Consider the following 15,562-nt stretch of genomic DNA (forward strand, 5'->3'; position numbering starts at 1 on the left):
TTAGCTCCAGCTTGCAAAGACCACAAAACAAATCAAGGAATTTTTGGTAAGTAACAATTATGTAATTTGTGTGTTAATCTCAATCATTCGGCATAAAACCATCCATGTTTATTGATTGTTGATGATTCGGTGTAACTCTCCGATCTTTTGGACTTTTAAACTGAAGTTTTAACTTAGTAAGTGATATCGATGACGTCATGTTTGCTGACTAGTTTTGTGATGTTTTATTAAATGGGGAATGAGTGGAAAGTCGAAACGTTTTCGGATCTTCCATGAAAATCTTCGGAAACGTTCGTATGGCGTTCGGTCAAAACTCGGACAATCTTAGGCGACCTAAGGTCTAGAAACTGCTTAAAATGCAACAAGTTGCTCGAATTGACGAAAGGAAAAAAGTTGCTTAAAGGAGAAAAAGTTGCTCGACATATGAAAAGTTGCCAAAAAGTTGCCGAGCAACTTGTGCAAAGCCCTACTTAGAGCTTGCAATACCCAGCCGGAAAAGTGGAAAAGCTAAATACGAATACTGACCCCACTGGAAAAGCGCCAAATCAAGAAATATGGTTTCTGCGGTAATCCTGCACGAAATAATCGAGTAGCATAAAATACTCGAAATAAATAAATAAATTTGAATTGAAAGCGTCCGAAAAACTCTTTCGATTCGCTAAAATGCCGACGCATTTAGTAAAGCAAGACGAATGCCCAAAGGTCGTTGACGGCTCAAAGCTGTCAACAGCGCTTCGGTTATAAAGATTAGAAGGATTTAGTTGGATCACGAAAAGTGTATTTTCTGGACACAAGAAACGGTCAAATGGTACGAATGGCGAAAAGAAAGATGTGAAATAAAATTAAAAGGAACTCTAAGGCAGCAGTAGATTTGTCGAACGTAAAATTGGCGAGAAACGACCCAGGGCGGGGCGCGCTAGTGTCGTCACCGGGAGCCCTCTGTCAACAGACCTCTCAAATTAGAAATCAATCCTTCAGGATTAGGTTCTTAACAAGAGTTCTTGGTGATAGTACTTATGTATAAATTAAATTAGTCTGCTTCCGGCGAAATGTCCTTGAACTTTACAAAAATGGAACATGAAATTCGGCATTCGGAACGAGAATTGATCTGATCGACTCTGTAATAGTCGGAATGTGATGGGCTTAAAAAAATCAGATATTTCTAAGGCAGCTTAACACTTAATCCCTTAAGGAGCAACATGATAGATGTTTGCTTATTTTATACTAAAAAACACTTAAAACTATATCAACAATGCCGGCATATTACACGACTATTAGCCATGCGTGACCCCAAAATATGCACCACAAGTAAGCCGCAATTAATCCCACAATAAATTAACAAATAAAAATTTGTTATTAGCTATGAATAATTATTTTTAATATCCACCCTAAAATTCTTAAAGCAGGTTTTTATCAAGGATCTCTAGGATTTCTAAAGACTTTGAATGGAACCAGTTTCATGGGCAATTAAAAAGTTGTAAAATTTTATTCAAACGATTTAAAATTGTTGAAAACAAGCATAAATCGCTTCCTGTTTTGATGCCACGGTTCACCGCTTTTGAAATTTTTGTTAAAAATAGTTTACTCAATATTGAAACGCCAGCCGCTTGTCTTTTAACTAGCGTTTCCGTCTTTGGCCTCAAGCGTGCGTGACCACTCACGTACTCATCACGATTTTGTGTTGTGCCGGCTTTTCAAGTACCACAAAAACAAACACGCCTTTAATTTCATGATCGTTCAAGTATAAGCGATCGTTCATGTAATAATTAGTCTGAATTCTACCGGATCCATCAGATGTAAATCGCACTCTTCAAGTGTGGTAACTGCGAAGCTAAAGACGAACTCACATTAGACAATTGAGGTAAGAACTCCAATTTTTTTACTAAACTCAATAACATACGATAGTTAACGTCTCAAAAGGAACGCGCTACTCTAGGGATTATACAGTGGAACGTAACCCCGATACTGAACGAGCCCCTCAGAACGAAGTCCCGGGCTTCAGTTCGGCCAAATTAACTTTTCAGTATAGCAAAATGTACATGTAGGGAGTAAATCACGATATAACGAACCCCCGTTACAACGAGAAATTTTTCCTAGTAACGAGGCACTTGGTACAGTTATATCGGGACTCTACTACGTGAAAGCAGACGGGTACTTGTTTTTCCGATATTGGCGCTAAAGTTGCGTAAGTAATTAACTCACGCACGACATGATTCGACGCTTGCATGCTAGCTTTGTGAATTACCATCAATAAACAAACCTTAACCTCCTGCGCTGACGAGGATAGGAGGCTAAAAAGAGTCTAAAAATAAAAATACTGTTCAGATCTTTGCCTTCTGTCAGATGCAAAGTTAAACTGTTTTTCTTTTCTTCCAGCGTACTGACTTGTCTATTCCTAAATAGGACAAATTAAGGTGAGAGGACTCCTATTTTTACGTATACTTACTTTTAAGTAAGTAAAAAATTTAAAAATCGCACTACTGTTTGGTCGTTGTTGTGCGCATCTTAATAATTAGCGACCTTCAGATTTGACTACGAGTACGAGATCGAGTATGAGTACGACTTTGGAAATTACGACACAATTGTATCCCCCAATCTACAACTCTTCCATGTTGCTAGCTAACACATGAATAAACGTTAGGGATAAGATTGGTGTGATAAGTAATTATAGGAGGCACACGAATTTGGTTTGAAAACTCGTACTCGTACTCAATCTCGTACTCGTAGTCCAATCTGAAGGTCGCTATATCAGACGGCGACAAGTTAACGTTTATAAAACGCGCGCATTATTCCAGAGGTCCCAGAGCGGTCAGAGCGTGATAACGTGAAAACAAGCGCTCATGTTTGTTTTGCCAGTGTATCATGGTTCAAGCACTTCACGTACACTTCACGTACCGTTATCACGATCACGATTCAAGCCACCTTTTACTTTAACTAGTTATAGTTTAATCTCGATTCTTGAACCTCTTTAAACTCGAAGAAGTCTTTTCCCTGGATTTTTTTTTGTACTTTTAAATTAGAATAACCTGTAAAGTTTTAGTCACTTTCAATATTTAACATTTTTAAACAATAAACATTAGCAGTTTAGTTTTTTTTGACATTGCTTTCATTTTAAGTTTCCCTAATATTTTTTTTTACAAAGCTCAACACTTTGACGCTTTAATAAAAGCTTTTCCTCCATTTATTTTAAACCCATTCGCGGCTCCCGTGGAGAAAGTTGACCCCCGACAACTCGAACCTTTGAAAATGTTAATTTTAAGTACCGATTTTAGTTACATTCGCGCCTTGAAGCTAATTGACGCTACTGGATAAGTTTCATTACTCAGCAGGCGTTGTTGGGCCGATGTTTAGACATTCAGCTTTTCGCAGATTATACGCACATCGACAAACTGTACAACACCAAAAACATCTAACCTGACATTGTATTGTATTCCTTGATAGTAAAAATGGCAAGAAAAGGCTTGTAAAGCGATTTCGGCGTGATGTTATGAGCGCCACAAACGCGAGCTAGGAGAGGAGTCTGGTGTATCCTTCCCCGACCGATAAAATTAAAAGCCAAGGTTCTCTTGTGCGTTTTGAAGGCAGTTTGATATCAAACCAGGCAGCCAAACTCGGGCGTAAAAACATGAATATTCTGAAACTTTCAATAACATCTGAGGAAACCGATGGCAGTATCATATAGTCGCTTACAATTTATATAGCACACAAAAGTCATACAAGGAAGACCATAGGCGTACGAGGCGGGGGGCGAGGGGGGCTGCAGCCCCCCCAGTGCCAATTTTTTTCGGGCAAAACGCTTGGAATTCGGGCAATAAGCCTAGAGAAAAATAGAAAATAAGCCGAAACGTTTAGTCAACATTACGTTCAAAACAAATTACATCAACAGGAAAAGTATTGAAATATACCGAACTTTGTGGTTCAAAAGTCCAAATTTGTCATCGATCTGCTTTCGTTTCCCGTCGCAAATTGCTATAATCATGTTCGATTTTTCTCGCAAATTCTGCATGACCCCTCGGTTTGATTCAGTTGCAATCAGCGTTTCCATAGCTTGAGCGTTCGCGCACGGTGGATTCAGTGCAAGACCTTGAAACAAAGCTGTTTAAAAATGTAATAAAGCTAATGCTTTCGACTAACAGACAGATGTTTAGTTCTCAGGACTAGCTTCAAACTTCAACGATTTTTTTTAAACCCATTCATCCCTGAATGTTTTAAACGCTTTTCTATTACTTTCAAATGGGTGGAAAACAATGTAAATTGGCTCCCCATCATTAATTTAATTTTTGCTGAACTAAAATGAATAAATAAAAAAAATCCGAAAAAGGATTCAGTGTATTGACACCTTCGGACGACGCCATGGAATTAATAAAAGAACTTAAAGCAAGCAGGCGAAGTTTGTACACAACTATGTCAATGCACGTTTTATTTTCTATTTTATATGCCTCTTTTTTCGGCTTTTAACCCATGACATTTTTTTCGGGCAAAAAGGTCTCCGCCCCCCCCCCCCCCCCCCCCCCCCCCCCCAGGACCGAAGGTGCCCGTACGCCTGTGAGGAAGACAGACAAAAAATAGGTTTCTCTATTACTTCAAATCGTTTAAATTTCAGACCTTCGATTAAAGCGAATTTTAAACGAAATAAAGGAGTAAATATGTCGGTTGAAATGAGTGGCTTGATGCTATATTTGTGACATTTGTCAACAAACAGAATTCAAACTATACCAGTTATTACCGAATTGGAGCACAGCCACTCTTAGTTTAAGTTCCACATTGACCACAAAGCTGGTTTTGTTTTGCGGTAGATTCGAGTTTAACTCCTTGGACACACATGTTAACAGCTAACTGGTTCGCCTCCTTTCATTTGGGATTTTAAACCTTGTTATGTTGAATTTGTAATATTTGTTTCTAATGTTCGAATGTTCAGCCCCACTAGCACTTGTGCTAAATCAAATACCGCGGGTAAACAAATGTTATTTATTTATTTATTTGTTTTTGTAGTTAAGTTTACACTGACTCTCTGAGTGAGAAAATGAGTAAGTTGAAGTATGACGAATATTGTGAATGTTGTGGATGAATAAAAAAAATAAAAAAAATAAAAAAAATTACGAATATTTAACGAGTCTTTAAGTCTTTAAATGCTCTGTATTTACATGCGTGGCTTGTGCATATGTTAATATTACTATTATTTGTTGCATAAACTGCACTTTCATAAGGACTTTCACTCTGAGAAAAATCGAAAACTGACTGCCACACGCAAAAAAAAACAACTATAACTTTCGTGACTTCAAGATTGCTAACGTCTTTGCCCTTGTTTAAAGTCCCCCACAAACGTAGCCTGAGTATCAGGCTTTTCTAAAGGGGAAGGGAGAAAGGGTAGAAGCGCGAAAGGAAAGAAAACTCCTCTCCTCTTTCCTTCCCTACCCTCCCCCCTCCCCTTAGGAAGGCCTGATACTCAGGTTACCACAAACGGGGCAGCATTGTCTTGGTAACATTGTATCGTCAATCCCAAAATTGTTTCCTGGGCGAAAACACTGCCGTGGAAACATGTTTCTCAAAATTGTTTCCTTAGCGCGCCTACGTGGAAAAATTCAGAACCTGTTTTTTGCTTCTTGTAAACAAAGTTTGCTCACGCAACTCGTTGGAAACAAAGGTAAATTCCTTCCGCGATAAATACTGGGTGTGTGCGCAACGGAGAACAATTAGAAAAACAATCAGTTTCCGCAACAATGTTGCACCTCGTTTGCGGGGGCTTAATACCAAATTTGCGCGAGTTTTAATACTCGCCTACGTATCACGGTTTACCGCTGGCTAGTGTTAGAAATTATCACGAATAAATACGCTCTTGATTTCATGTATAAAGAAAACAGTTATTGATACGGACACTGCCATCTGCTTGATGAAAATCGTAGTTGCTCTTTTTCAAACGTAACTGATAAGTCTACACTAACATTACTCAAAGGTATATAAAGGTCCCGTACGCGCGCCTTATTGACGCGCATTAAAAATCTGAAACTTTATCACGTGAAAACAGGCGCTCGTGTTTGTTTTGATCGCGTGTCTATTTTTCGCGCAATACGTGCCAGGCGGTGTATAACCAAGGAAATGACAAACGTCATCACACAGCCTACAAAATTTGCGTGAGGTATTCACGTACGAGTCACGCTTCATAGCCTGCGAAAACTGTGCTAGACACCTCTCATCGCTCCCTGCAGCTAAAATCGAGCGCTGCCCGGCGCAGGATACACGGTTCGCCGCTTGCCGGCTTTATAAATAGCCTGCGTTCGATTTCATGTAAAGGAAACATCTATTGATCCGAACGCTGCTATCTCTAATAGGAGTCTATCTCTGCATAAGGCAAAGGTAAGGCCTTCTAATTCTACTTAACTGAAATTACGCGATTGTTTGAACGTTGTTGAGACCTAAACTAAAAGTTAACGTTTATACGGCGCGCAGTTTAGAACGTCATAATATTTCGGAAGCCTATTTTATTGACACCACTTGGAAGCGCGACGATCATCGATTCAATTTTTTGCTTGAACTTGTAGATCTTTATCTTGCTATTTACTATCAATTTGAACATTGCTTAGAGTGTATAGGCGTTATTAGCCACTTGGCTTGAAGAGGAAAGATCGGTCAGTCAAGGTGAGGACGAACTTTTGCTTAACATTGACTGCTATTGGAGAGGAAACGAAAACGAGAATTCATTGCTAGAACGGGAAATTGCTTTTAAAAACGCATCTAGGATTTAATTAAGTCCTCAAAGCTACAAAGGTGCAATGCTCGACAGTCAACCAACTAGATATTACACGTGATCAAATGTTACTTTAACCAACAAATAAGCTATTTATAATGTGTTTTTAATCTGCTCTATATTGTCAACAGCTACTTGAGAAAGTTACTGACAAGAATGTGAGAAATTTTGACGAAGTTTAAAAAATTCAATGCGCTTAAATTTGCCGACATCTGACCTCGCTGTACTGCAACAATGACTCGTTTTTTATTTGAGCACCCAGGTTGCCTATTTTAATTTATTTTTAGAGCTTAAAGGAGGGCTCTTACTTTAAGCACAGGGCATTTATTTCTTTTCAAATTAACGTACGAATGAGTTAAACGAAAGAAGAGTGAAACAATTGTGCTCTTACATGGAAGTAACAGCCCCAAAACACTAAGAAGCACAGGCCTACCAGTTCTTTTGAAATGCGGGAGTAAGATGAGCAATTAAGAAAAACGATGTTTCACGCGCCTGAAGCCAATGTGCACTGACAACGCTGTAATTGAAATATAATAGAGGCGCTCAGTTAATCAATAAAAACACATGTGAAGATCGAGGACTGAAGAGGGTCACTTGTTGGAAGTAGGGCGCGAAGCACAATTACTATAACTAGGTTGTTCAATCGTTTAGATTGCTTTTGGGATTTTAAAAAAAAACCTTATAAACTAGTGACTTTCCGAGCTTTAGGATACGTATATGCAAATTTTGCATGTTTATTTTCTGTTTTCTTTCGCTCCACAAAGCAAGTGAACAAATTGCCGGCACACAAAATCACGGATGGGGGCATTAATCAATCAATCATGATTAATTTATCTATCAATCAATCGTTTATTTATCCATGTAGCGCCTGGGAGCCAGAGCTAAAATGAATCATACGTGTAAAAAGCAATAATGCGAAAACAACTTAAGTTCAGTTAATTTCTAACTGATAAAAATAATGTAAGAGAGCTAAGTACGAATATGATAATAGATGAAGAAATGTTAAAAATGTAAAAAAGCCGCCAGATAACATTGTTCATTAACAAATTTGAATTTGAACAATGTTTTGCATTTCTTGCAGTTTATAGGCAAGCTGTTTCAGCTCCTGTTTCAAAGTTTGTAGATTCGATAGCAAAAGAGATCTCGAGTTAGACTTCCATTAAATATTGAAATCAGTTTGACGTGAAATAATGCCATTTTCCTTTAAATTAAAAATCAATATAGCTGTAGAAGCTCCACCGACTGCCAACATCATTCTTCTGTTTTGGTGGAGTTGATGTTCACAATATTCACATGATTAAGGAATTGATCAGTATATTTGCCGACTTAGCGTGTCCAATCGGTGTTCTTAACTGGATCATCATAATCTGATCTATAGACATAAAGCTTCTAATCCTCTTCAGCGCAGAGGCGTTTGTGTTGTGTTTAAATGTCAGCATGTTGTCTACATTGTTACTCCAAAAATTTTCGTCGGACTTATTTGGTGAATACAATGCAGAGGCCAATCTTAGGGACCTGGGTCTTACTATGTCAAAATTAAGATTGCATTGCTAAAATCTGAACAGCGATGGCGATTTGACCGAGGGCAAACGATAGTAACATGCCAAAAAACAAACAAACAAGGAAAGACAAAGATAAGGTAAGTTTTAATTTTCACATTTCAAAGTTCGATTCATTACCGGTATCCCGAAACCTGCGCAAAACTTAGCAACGTGCATCGTTGCTAAGTCTCGCGCATGGTTTGATGAATACAACTACCGTGATTCCCTGCAGGCGCGCGCTATAGAGGGGATCGGGCATTTGCTATGTTTTTAGAGCTTTTCTAAAAATGTTCTACGAGTTTGAAAATAGCGATATGCAGACTTGTCGGCGCCATTTGTCAAAGCACTTTGGTTCGGATGCGGAACATTTAATTTAAAAAGTAATAACCTGAAAATACTCGTTTTCCCGAGGAAATGGGAATATGTTTACACTCAACAACTATTCTATCTATCATTGCTCATACTAACACTTAACATAAACGAAATTCCCCGAATAAAAGAATAAAAAAGCAGTCTAGACGGTGAAGACGGCAATTATATTTAACGGGAGATAAATAAAAAGGCGTTTTTCTGCAATCCAACACTTGCAGGTGGAGTTTTGTAAGGCCGGTGATGGGACAGATAGTAGCGTCGAAATAATGGTTATCAAAGGCAGAGAATCCCAAAGACGAGATAAAGGAACAACGGATGAGAGACTGGAGAACAGTGCAACAGATTACGAGCCCTAACTCCATGAAACTCTAGCCAAAATCTTTAAGGGTCTTCTAACTTAAAACTAAATTTATATATTTGGAGAGGAAGCCACATCAGCTCTAGCTGAGGGTTATGACGTTCCTCTGAGTTTCAAATTAAAATGGACTTTGAAAATATGTGGGTTTTTAGAAGAGAGAAAAGTTAACAACAAACTCAACCCACATATCACACCTGGCCAGAATCGAACCCGGGGCACATTGGTGGGAGACGAGCGCTCTCATCACTGCACCATCCCAACTTCCCATTGGGTCTCTCCAAGACAGTGACGTATACCTAGGTGAAGGGTGAAGTCTTAACCCTCTGACGTACGAGGGTGGGGGAGTGGAAGCCCCCCCACCCCCCCCCCCCTCGCGTCAATTTCCGTTATTTTGTGACTTTCTAAGAAAATGGTGCAATCCAAGATGGCGGATCCAAGATGGCGGCTCTAATGACGTCATATGACGGCACAACCCAAAAATTGCGCAATCTTGTAGCTATGGGCTTTCTACTCAGTGCAAAACGGTTTCGCTGGGCGTTAATAAAACGAAAACCCTGGGAAAGGTTTCCATCCAGCCCCTCTCCCCCCTCCCCCCTTGTACCACGGTGGGTGTATGAATTTGCTTGCACGTCCGAGTGTTTTAAAATTCTATTACCTGATTTCACTGCAGTTCAGAAGCAGCTGACTTAACAATCCTTTACGCTGCAATGGACACCAACATGAACGACTCATTACAAGTTCCTCACGATGGCCCCGCTGCCGAGCGGATACCTTTGGTACCTTTAAGTCGAAGTCCTCGACTGGATCGGCGCCAGCGAGCTAAGGGAATGAGTAAGCTGTCTCTCCAATCAATGGCCAGCGACGTCTATGACGTAATAGATGCTGGAGATGATGACGACGAACCGGTAGGCATGGCAATATTGTTTGATTAGAAATAAAAACCCACACCTTTCGTCTGACCTGGAATTAAAGTGGCTGCGGAACCACTCGTCCACAAAAAACCTTGGGTCATAACGTTTTTGGCTTTGACATAATGACCATGACACTTTCAGAAAACTTTCACCTATTATTCAGTAAAATTACAGAGTTCAATTCAACAGAAGTAATATATTTTTAAATGTTACTAGGGATTACGTGGACCCCACGATTTTGCTAAAACGTGGTGTTGGTATGTATTAAGTCAGTATAAACTGATTTCAGAAATTGTAAAAAATATATGCTACTTTGTTCAAAAAGTGGTATCCAGTTAAATCCAAGTATGATTATATTTTTAAAAAAAGTATTTTTCTCCAGTTAAATAAAATTCCATCATATTATTGCTAAATGATAGGTTTAAGTTCTTCCAAAGTTTTATGACCATCACACTGAAGCCGAAAAAATTATGACCATAAGCGTTTCTCATAGACGATTACACCCGGAATAACTGCGGAGCAACCTCAAAGTTTATCGAAACCAAATACTACAGAAAAAGAAACAACAACAACCTTAGCACGCGTCCTGGTTTTGGCTCAACAAGATTCGCTGCCACACATGAGACATCGAGTTAAACACTCCAAGAGAAATTTTCGATGTATCTCTGCATACTCGTGTATTATCCTCTATAATGGAGCCGGCTTTTGAAAAAGACAAAAACCAAACGACATATTTACATCAATAGAAACCTTAAAATAGTGTTCTGGCTTTGATAAAATTACTAGTACATGGAAGCTATCAAAGGTCGTTATTATTACTTACGCAAGGACGAGGTTTTGACCTCAAATTAAAAACGTTTGGCAGACTTTTTACGGTTCCACAAAAAATGAAGTAAATTTGATAACGTCGTTATCTGTTTGCTAAAGCAGCTTCTAACGAAACTGATTGTCTAGTTCAGTGCTAATACTAGATTTGAATTTTGATTTCTGGTTATGAAATATTGACTTTATAAGATCATAAAACAGCAGTTACGTCCAAGCCAAACCTTTTCAGTTTAAGTGCAATGTTTATTTTGCTGTCTTGGTTACAGGAGGACAAAAAGAAGGTGAATCCATTTAAACTACACCAGGTCTCTTTGTCTGGAGACGAAGCTGAAGTTAAGAACATATTGGAGACTGAGCCTGGTAAGAGTTATACGAACTTAATTAATTTGTGTAACTGAACCATTTTAACTGCAGGGCTGGCACGCGGAAAAAAGGCAGGTTCACCCTTAATATGCTGAAATTACTCAAAAAACGTTTTTTTTTTAACCGTTAAATTGATTTTTTTGGCGCTACGGTGCTAAATTTCTCTTAACTTTGCTAGAAATGCACTGTTTCACACTGCAGTAAGATTTACATGAAGATTTCATGTAAAAAAGTACAATATTTTACTCTACTTTCTTATTCTCTCTATCTTCTTTATCCTTCTATCTTCTTAAACGAAAAATACTTTATTATTATCTTCTAATCTGTTTATCCTTTTTTCTGGCCTGGAAAGTTTTGATCTTTATCAATGGAAAAGCCTTGAAAGGAGACCATGATCAAGTACGGGTATATTGGCCTATTTTACCACTAATTTTGCACCAAAAACTGATCACGTTTTTTTTCGATTAATTATAAGAGGGTCTCAATGGGGTTAACCGTTAGCCGTAAAACGGCCAAAAATTTAGCCGTTAGGCGTAAAAATTGGAAAAATTTAACCGTTAGCCGTAAAATGTGTTAACCGTAAAAATCGCTCAGTAATTTTAAATAATACAGACTAGATCACTTCATCGTCCCAAAATGGCCTTGAGACCTAAAATACATTTTTCAATAATGGAAATTTAACTTTTAACTTTTCAAAACAATGGAAATTAATTTTTAACTTCTGTTAACCGTAATGGAAATAAAGTAACCGTTAACCGTAAAAGAGCCAAAAATTTTACCGTTAACCGTAAAAGCCACCACCCCATTGAGACCCTCTTATAACTCTGTCAGAATGCAGTCGATATTCAAAATGAACAGTCGTGTGTGAAAAGATATATCTAACCTGTATTTGAGTGGTGTAATGGCCATTTCTCCTAATCTCGGAACAATCAGGGCTTAGCATAATAAGAGTTAAGTGCTAGCCTTGCAAACAGTTTTTACATAGTGATGTCTGACGTTGATTTCTAAGCCAAGTACATGATACTCTTCAAGTTCTCTAGTTTTGCGTTGTGTGGTTCTGTGTATTCAAAAGTTTTGTACTCGAACTCCCATGGTGTATTAAAATAACCTTAGTAACCTTAGCAAGTATATTTTAAAATTGGTCCACTAGTTTTGTTGTCGTTATTTTTCGTTGGTTTGTATAATAAATTTGCTGGCACGTCCAATTCTCACCGTTTGCTTTGAACGAGTCGTATTGATAATAAATAATCCTTACATTGTTTTCTGCTCAGATCTGAATCTTCTGGATAAGTCAGGAAGAACTCCAATCCACAATGCCATATTAGGGCGTCACGTGAAAATCATGGAGATGCTCTTGGAGGCTGGGGCTGACACAGCCATTCTAGATGAGAGCCAAAGTGCACCGCTTCATACCGCGGTTCGGACTAGGGACGAGAACATTGTTAAGGTGGGATTATTGACCAATTAATTGCAACAGACGAATCTCACTTTGGTATCGCTCTATTACTTGAGTGTCGAAAGTAATTCGCGTTTGCTTTGGTTTTGCATTACTATACTTAGTCACTGGTTTGAAAAACTCGCGCCACTTTCTCCTCAGCCAATCAGAAGTAAAACTAAAACCATTGGTGACTCGCTCACACACGTTTTCCCGCGCTTCAGTGTAATTGCTTCGAGTTTTGATTCAGGGCTCACTTGATTGTCTGTGTCATCTATGGTTGACCAGAGTGATTACTTTGGTTTTGGTTATACTGTTACCGCACCCAGTTGAAAGTCGTTCTAATACCTTGTTATTAGAAGGTTGCGCACCCAACGACGACTGCTCAAAAATGTCCCGAAAGAAAAGATTTTAGGCAGTACAATGGCTCTTCATATGCGTTATTTATCATGATAAATCCTGCAAAATACCAACGTAAAATGAGCGTTATATGGACAGCGTTATACGGAGAACTTGAACTCTTATTTATGAGCCATCTTTGTTTCTATTTGGCATTTATAAATACCAAAATTAAAAGAAATTAAGATTTTTGGGCGTTGTCTTTGCATGCTTAACTGAGATTAGTTCTCACATCGCAAGAAAATTAAAACTTAATCGGTCTTGAGAGTCGCAAATTCTTAAATCCGCTTCATTGCACTTAAGACGAGGTTTGAGATGCATTGCAGCTTAATTTTCACTAAGAGAAAAAACCTAATTAAAATTAATTCTGTTACGGATTTCGAGGAGTAGAACTGTCCCACAAAGTAATAAGTATATGACTTTTAATCTTCAGGCTTTTCTTCAAAAAGCTAAAGGCGACGTAGACATCAGAGGACATAGTTCGCGGACCGCCCTTCACATCGCTGCCGATATTGACAAAGTACCTATCTGCAAATTATTGGTTAGTAACTTATATCAAACGCATGGTGAAAACAACACGCCGCAGTTAAAAATACAACAATCCCGCCTTCAAGTTCTTTCTTATAGTTTATTTCGTTGTAGATTAACAACGGAGCCTCTACAAACTGCCGCGATGATGACAGCATGACGCCTCTGACGCGAGCTGTGGAAAAAGGAAGCAAGAATACCGCGGAATTTTTCTTTGAAGATGGTTAGTATAGCATAATGTATCACTTTGAAATGACTGACCGGCCGATCGATCGACCGACCGACTGCCTGGCTGGATGCCTGTTTGCCTGAGTAACCGAATGACCGACTGACTGACGGACCAACCGACCGACTGGCTAGCTAACTGGCTGGTTGGTTAGACGACTGGCTGTCTGACTGAGATAGGGTATACAATCAAACTCTAAAGTTGGGGTAGCAAATTTAAGTTTTGTTGTCTTGGAGAGGGTAGGGGTTCTGGATCAATTTAGGTTTCTGGGAAACTGCTCACCTACCCCTCCCCAAACCTAACATTTTGCCCAAAGCGATAAGTAAGGGTTAATGTTAGGTTTGGGGAGGGGTAGGTGAGCAGTTTCCCAGAAACCTAAATTGATCCGGGGTTCTTAGACCCCAATAAAGGACCCTACCCAAAACGTTTCCACTTCAAAGTGACTGTCATTTTCGCCCTGTTTTTTGTTTATTCACCTAGTCATTTGACACTTTTCGTAAAGCTTGCATAAGGATAAGAAACGAATTAAAGAGTCATAAACTCGCTAACTGAGTTGGTGGTCAAGACCTCGAGATAAATATCTCCCCAACCGGCTCTTCTACTCAGTGGTTGTAGGCCTAATAATACTGCATTGTTTTCGCTGGCAGCTCAATCAAAAAAGACGATAATGGAAGATTTACTTTTCAATGTGGATTCTGAGGGCAGCACTCTGCTTCACTTGGCAGTTGAAAGTGGAAGCCCCGAGGTGAACAGTCTCTTCAAAACAATTCTAAATTAAATTTTTCATCACCTGTGAGACCAAGGCTTTTAACAGATTTTAATCATTTATGTTTTAGGTGGTACGTCTTTGTCTGGACAATGGAGCCGTCATTCCACGGTTAAAGGTAAGCAGTATTACGAACAAAATAAATGTTTCTTAACTTGTCAAGTAACCAATATCGTAAGTAAGATTGTTTATCATATATATAGCGAGAATTTTAAGCAATAAACCTTGCAAATAGAATTCTATATTTGCTATATTTCACATGTGAAAAAAGCGATACGTCCAATCAGCTTCGCGTATAGCTTTCTTCACATGTGAAAAATATAACCAATCAGCATCTAGAGTAGTACGACCCAACCAATCACAGCGCCAGAATTCAAATGGTTTCCAACGAGGTTGAGAAAGCGAGCGGCAAGTTTGCTCCCGACGGCAGTTTATGTTTTGAAAACATGGCTACACGTTTTCTTCCTTTACAAAAGTTTGCTTTTTAAGAACTTAATGGAAATGCAAGCCAACAGAAACACGCTAAGCAAAACCTAAAGAATACAGCAGTGATATAAATCATTCTTCAAAGGCGAAGTGAAGACAGGCGAAGGCGAAGTGTCGATAAGTGAAAGCACAGGTAACCAAAGCGTACTATGAGAGTTTGTATGGATGTACTAAGAAGGCTTGTATGGATTTGAAATAAAGTTGAGAAAAATATCCCTTTTTACCGGCGAAAAGTTATAATGAAACTTTAAACCTTACCTGGTGTCACGTTTTTGTATTTCTAGTGCTTTAGAAAGTCATACGCGCGATTTTCGTCTTAACCGTCTGTTGCGTACTAAAAGAAAGACAAGGTAGGAAAGCAAATTCGAAAGGCGAACGCAGGCCTCTTCGAAAAACTCGCTAAAAGTACCTCAAAACCAGACCTAACTCGACCTTTTCCCTTCACGATCCAAGAGCGATAATTATTCCATCTTTCTATGTAATTGAATTGCATTCAAGTTGAAGTTTGGAGCCAAGAACTTCATTTGAATTCACAACTTCGGCACAAATCGGGCGCCATTACGGCCGTGAAATTCAAATGCGAGCACCTAGCTAACGGTCGAGCCTA

General features: G+C 38.9%; 1 protein-coding gene across 3 annotated transcripts in view; it reads left to right on the forward strand.

Annotated features, from left to right (window-relative positions):
* The first annotated feature begins 2,374 nt into the window (after positions 1-2,374).
* Positions 2,375-15,562, forward strand: part of LOC144638802 (transient receptor potential cation channel subfamily A member 1-like) — a 38,362-nt gene continuing 25,174 nt past the window's right edge. The window contains exons 1-9 of one of the 3 annotated variants that reach the window (XM_078498061.1): positions 6,299-6,354; positions 6,582-6,636; positions 9,687-9,921; positions 11,019-11,112; positions 12,387-12,562; positions 13,383-13,490; positions 13,592-13,700; positions 14,351-14,448; positions 14,540-14,587. In XM_078498061.1, coding sequence (XP_078354187.1) covers positions 9,724-9,921; positions 11,019-11,112; positions 12,387-12,562; positions 13,383-13,490; positions 13,592-13,700; positions 14,351-14,448; positions 14,540-14,587 — 831 coding nt within the window. In that variant the 5' untranslated portion in view covers positions 6,299-6,354; positions 6,582-6,636; positions 9,687-9,723. Of the gene's footprint in view, positions 2,415-6,274; positions 6,355-6,581; positions 6,637-9,686; positions 9,922-11,018; positions 11,113-12,386; positions 12,563-13,382; positions 13,491-13,591; positions 13,701-14,350; positions 14,449-14,539; positions 14,588-15,562 lie in introns of those variants that run through there. The other 2 variants (XM_078498063.1, XM_078498062.1) reach the window with 2 other exon arrangements.

Source organism: Oculina patagonica, chromosome 14 (genome assembly GCF_052425735.1).
Source record: "Oculina patagonica isolate OP01 chromosome 14, crgOcupat, whole genome shotgun sequence".
Classification (NCBI taxonomy): Eukaryota; Metazoa; Cnidaria; class Anthozoa; order Scleractinia; family Oculinidae; genus Oculina; species Oculina patagonica.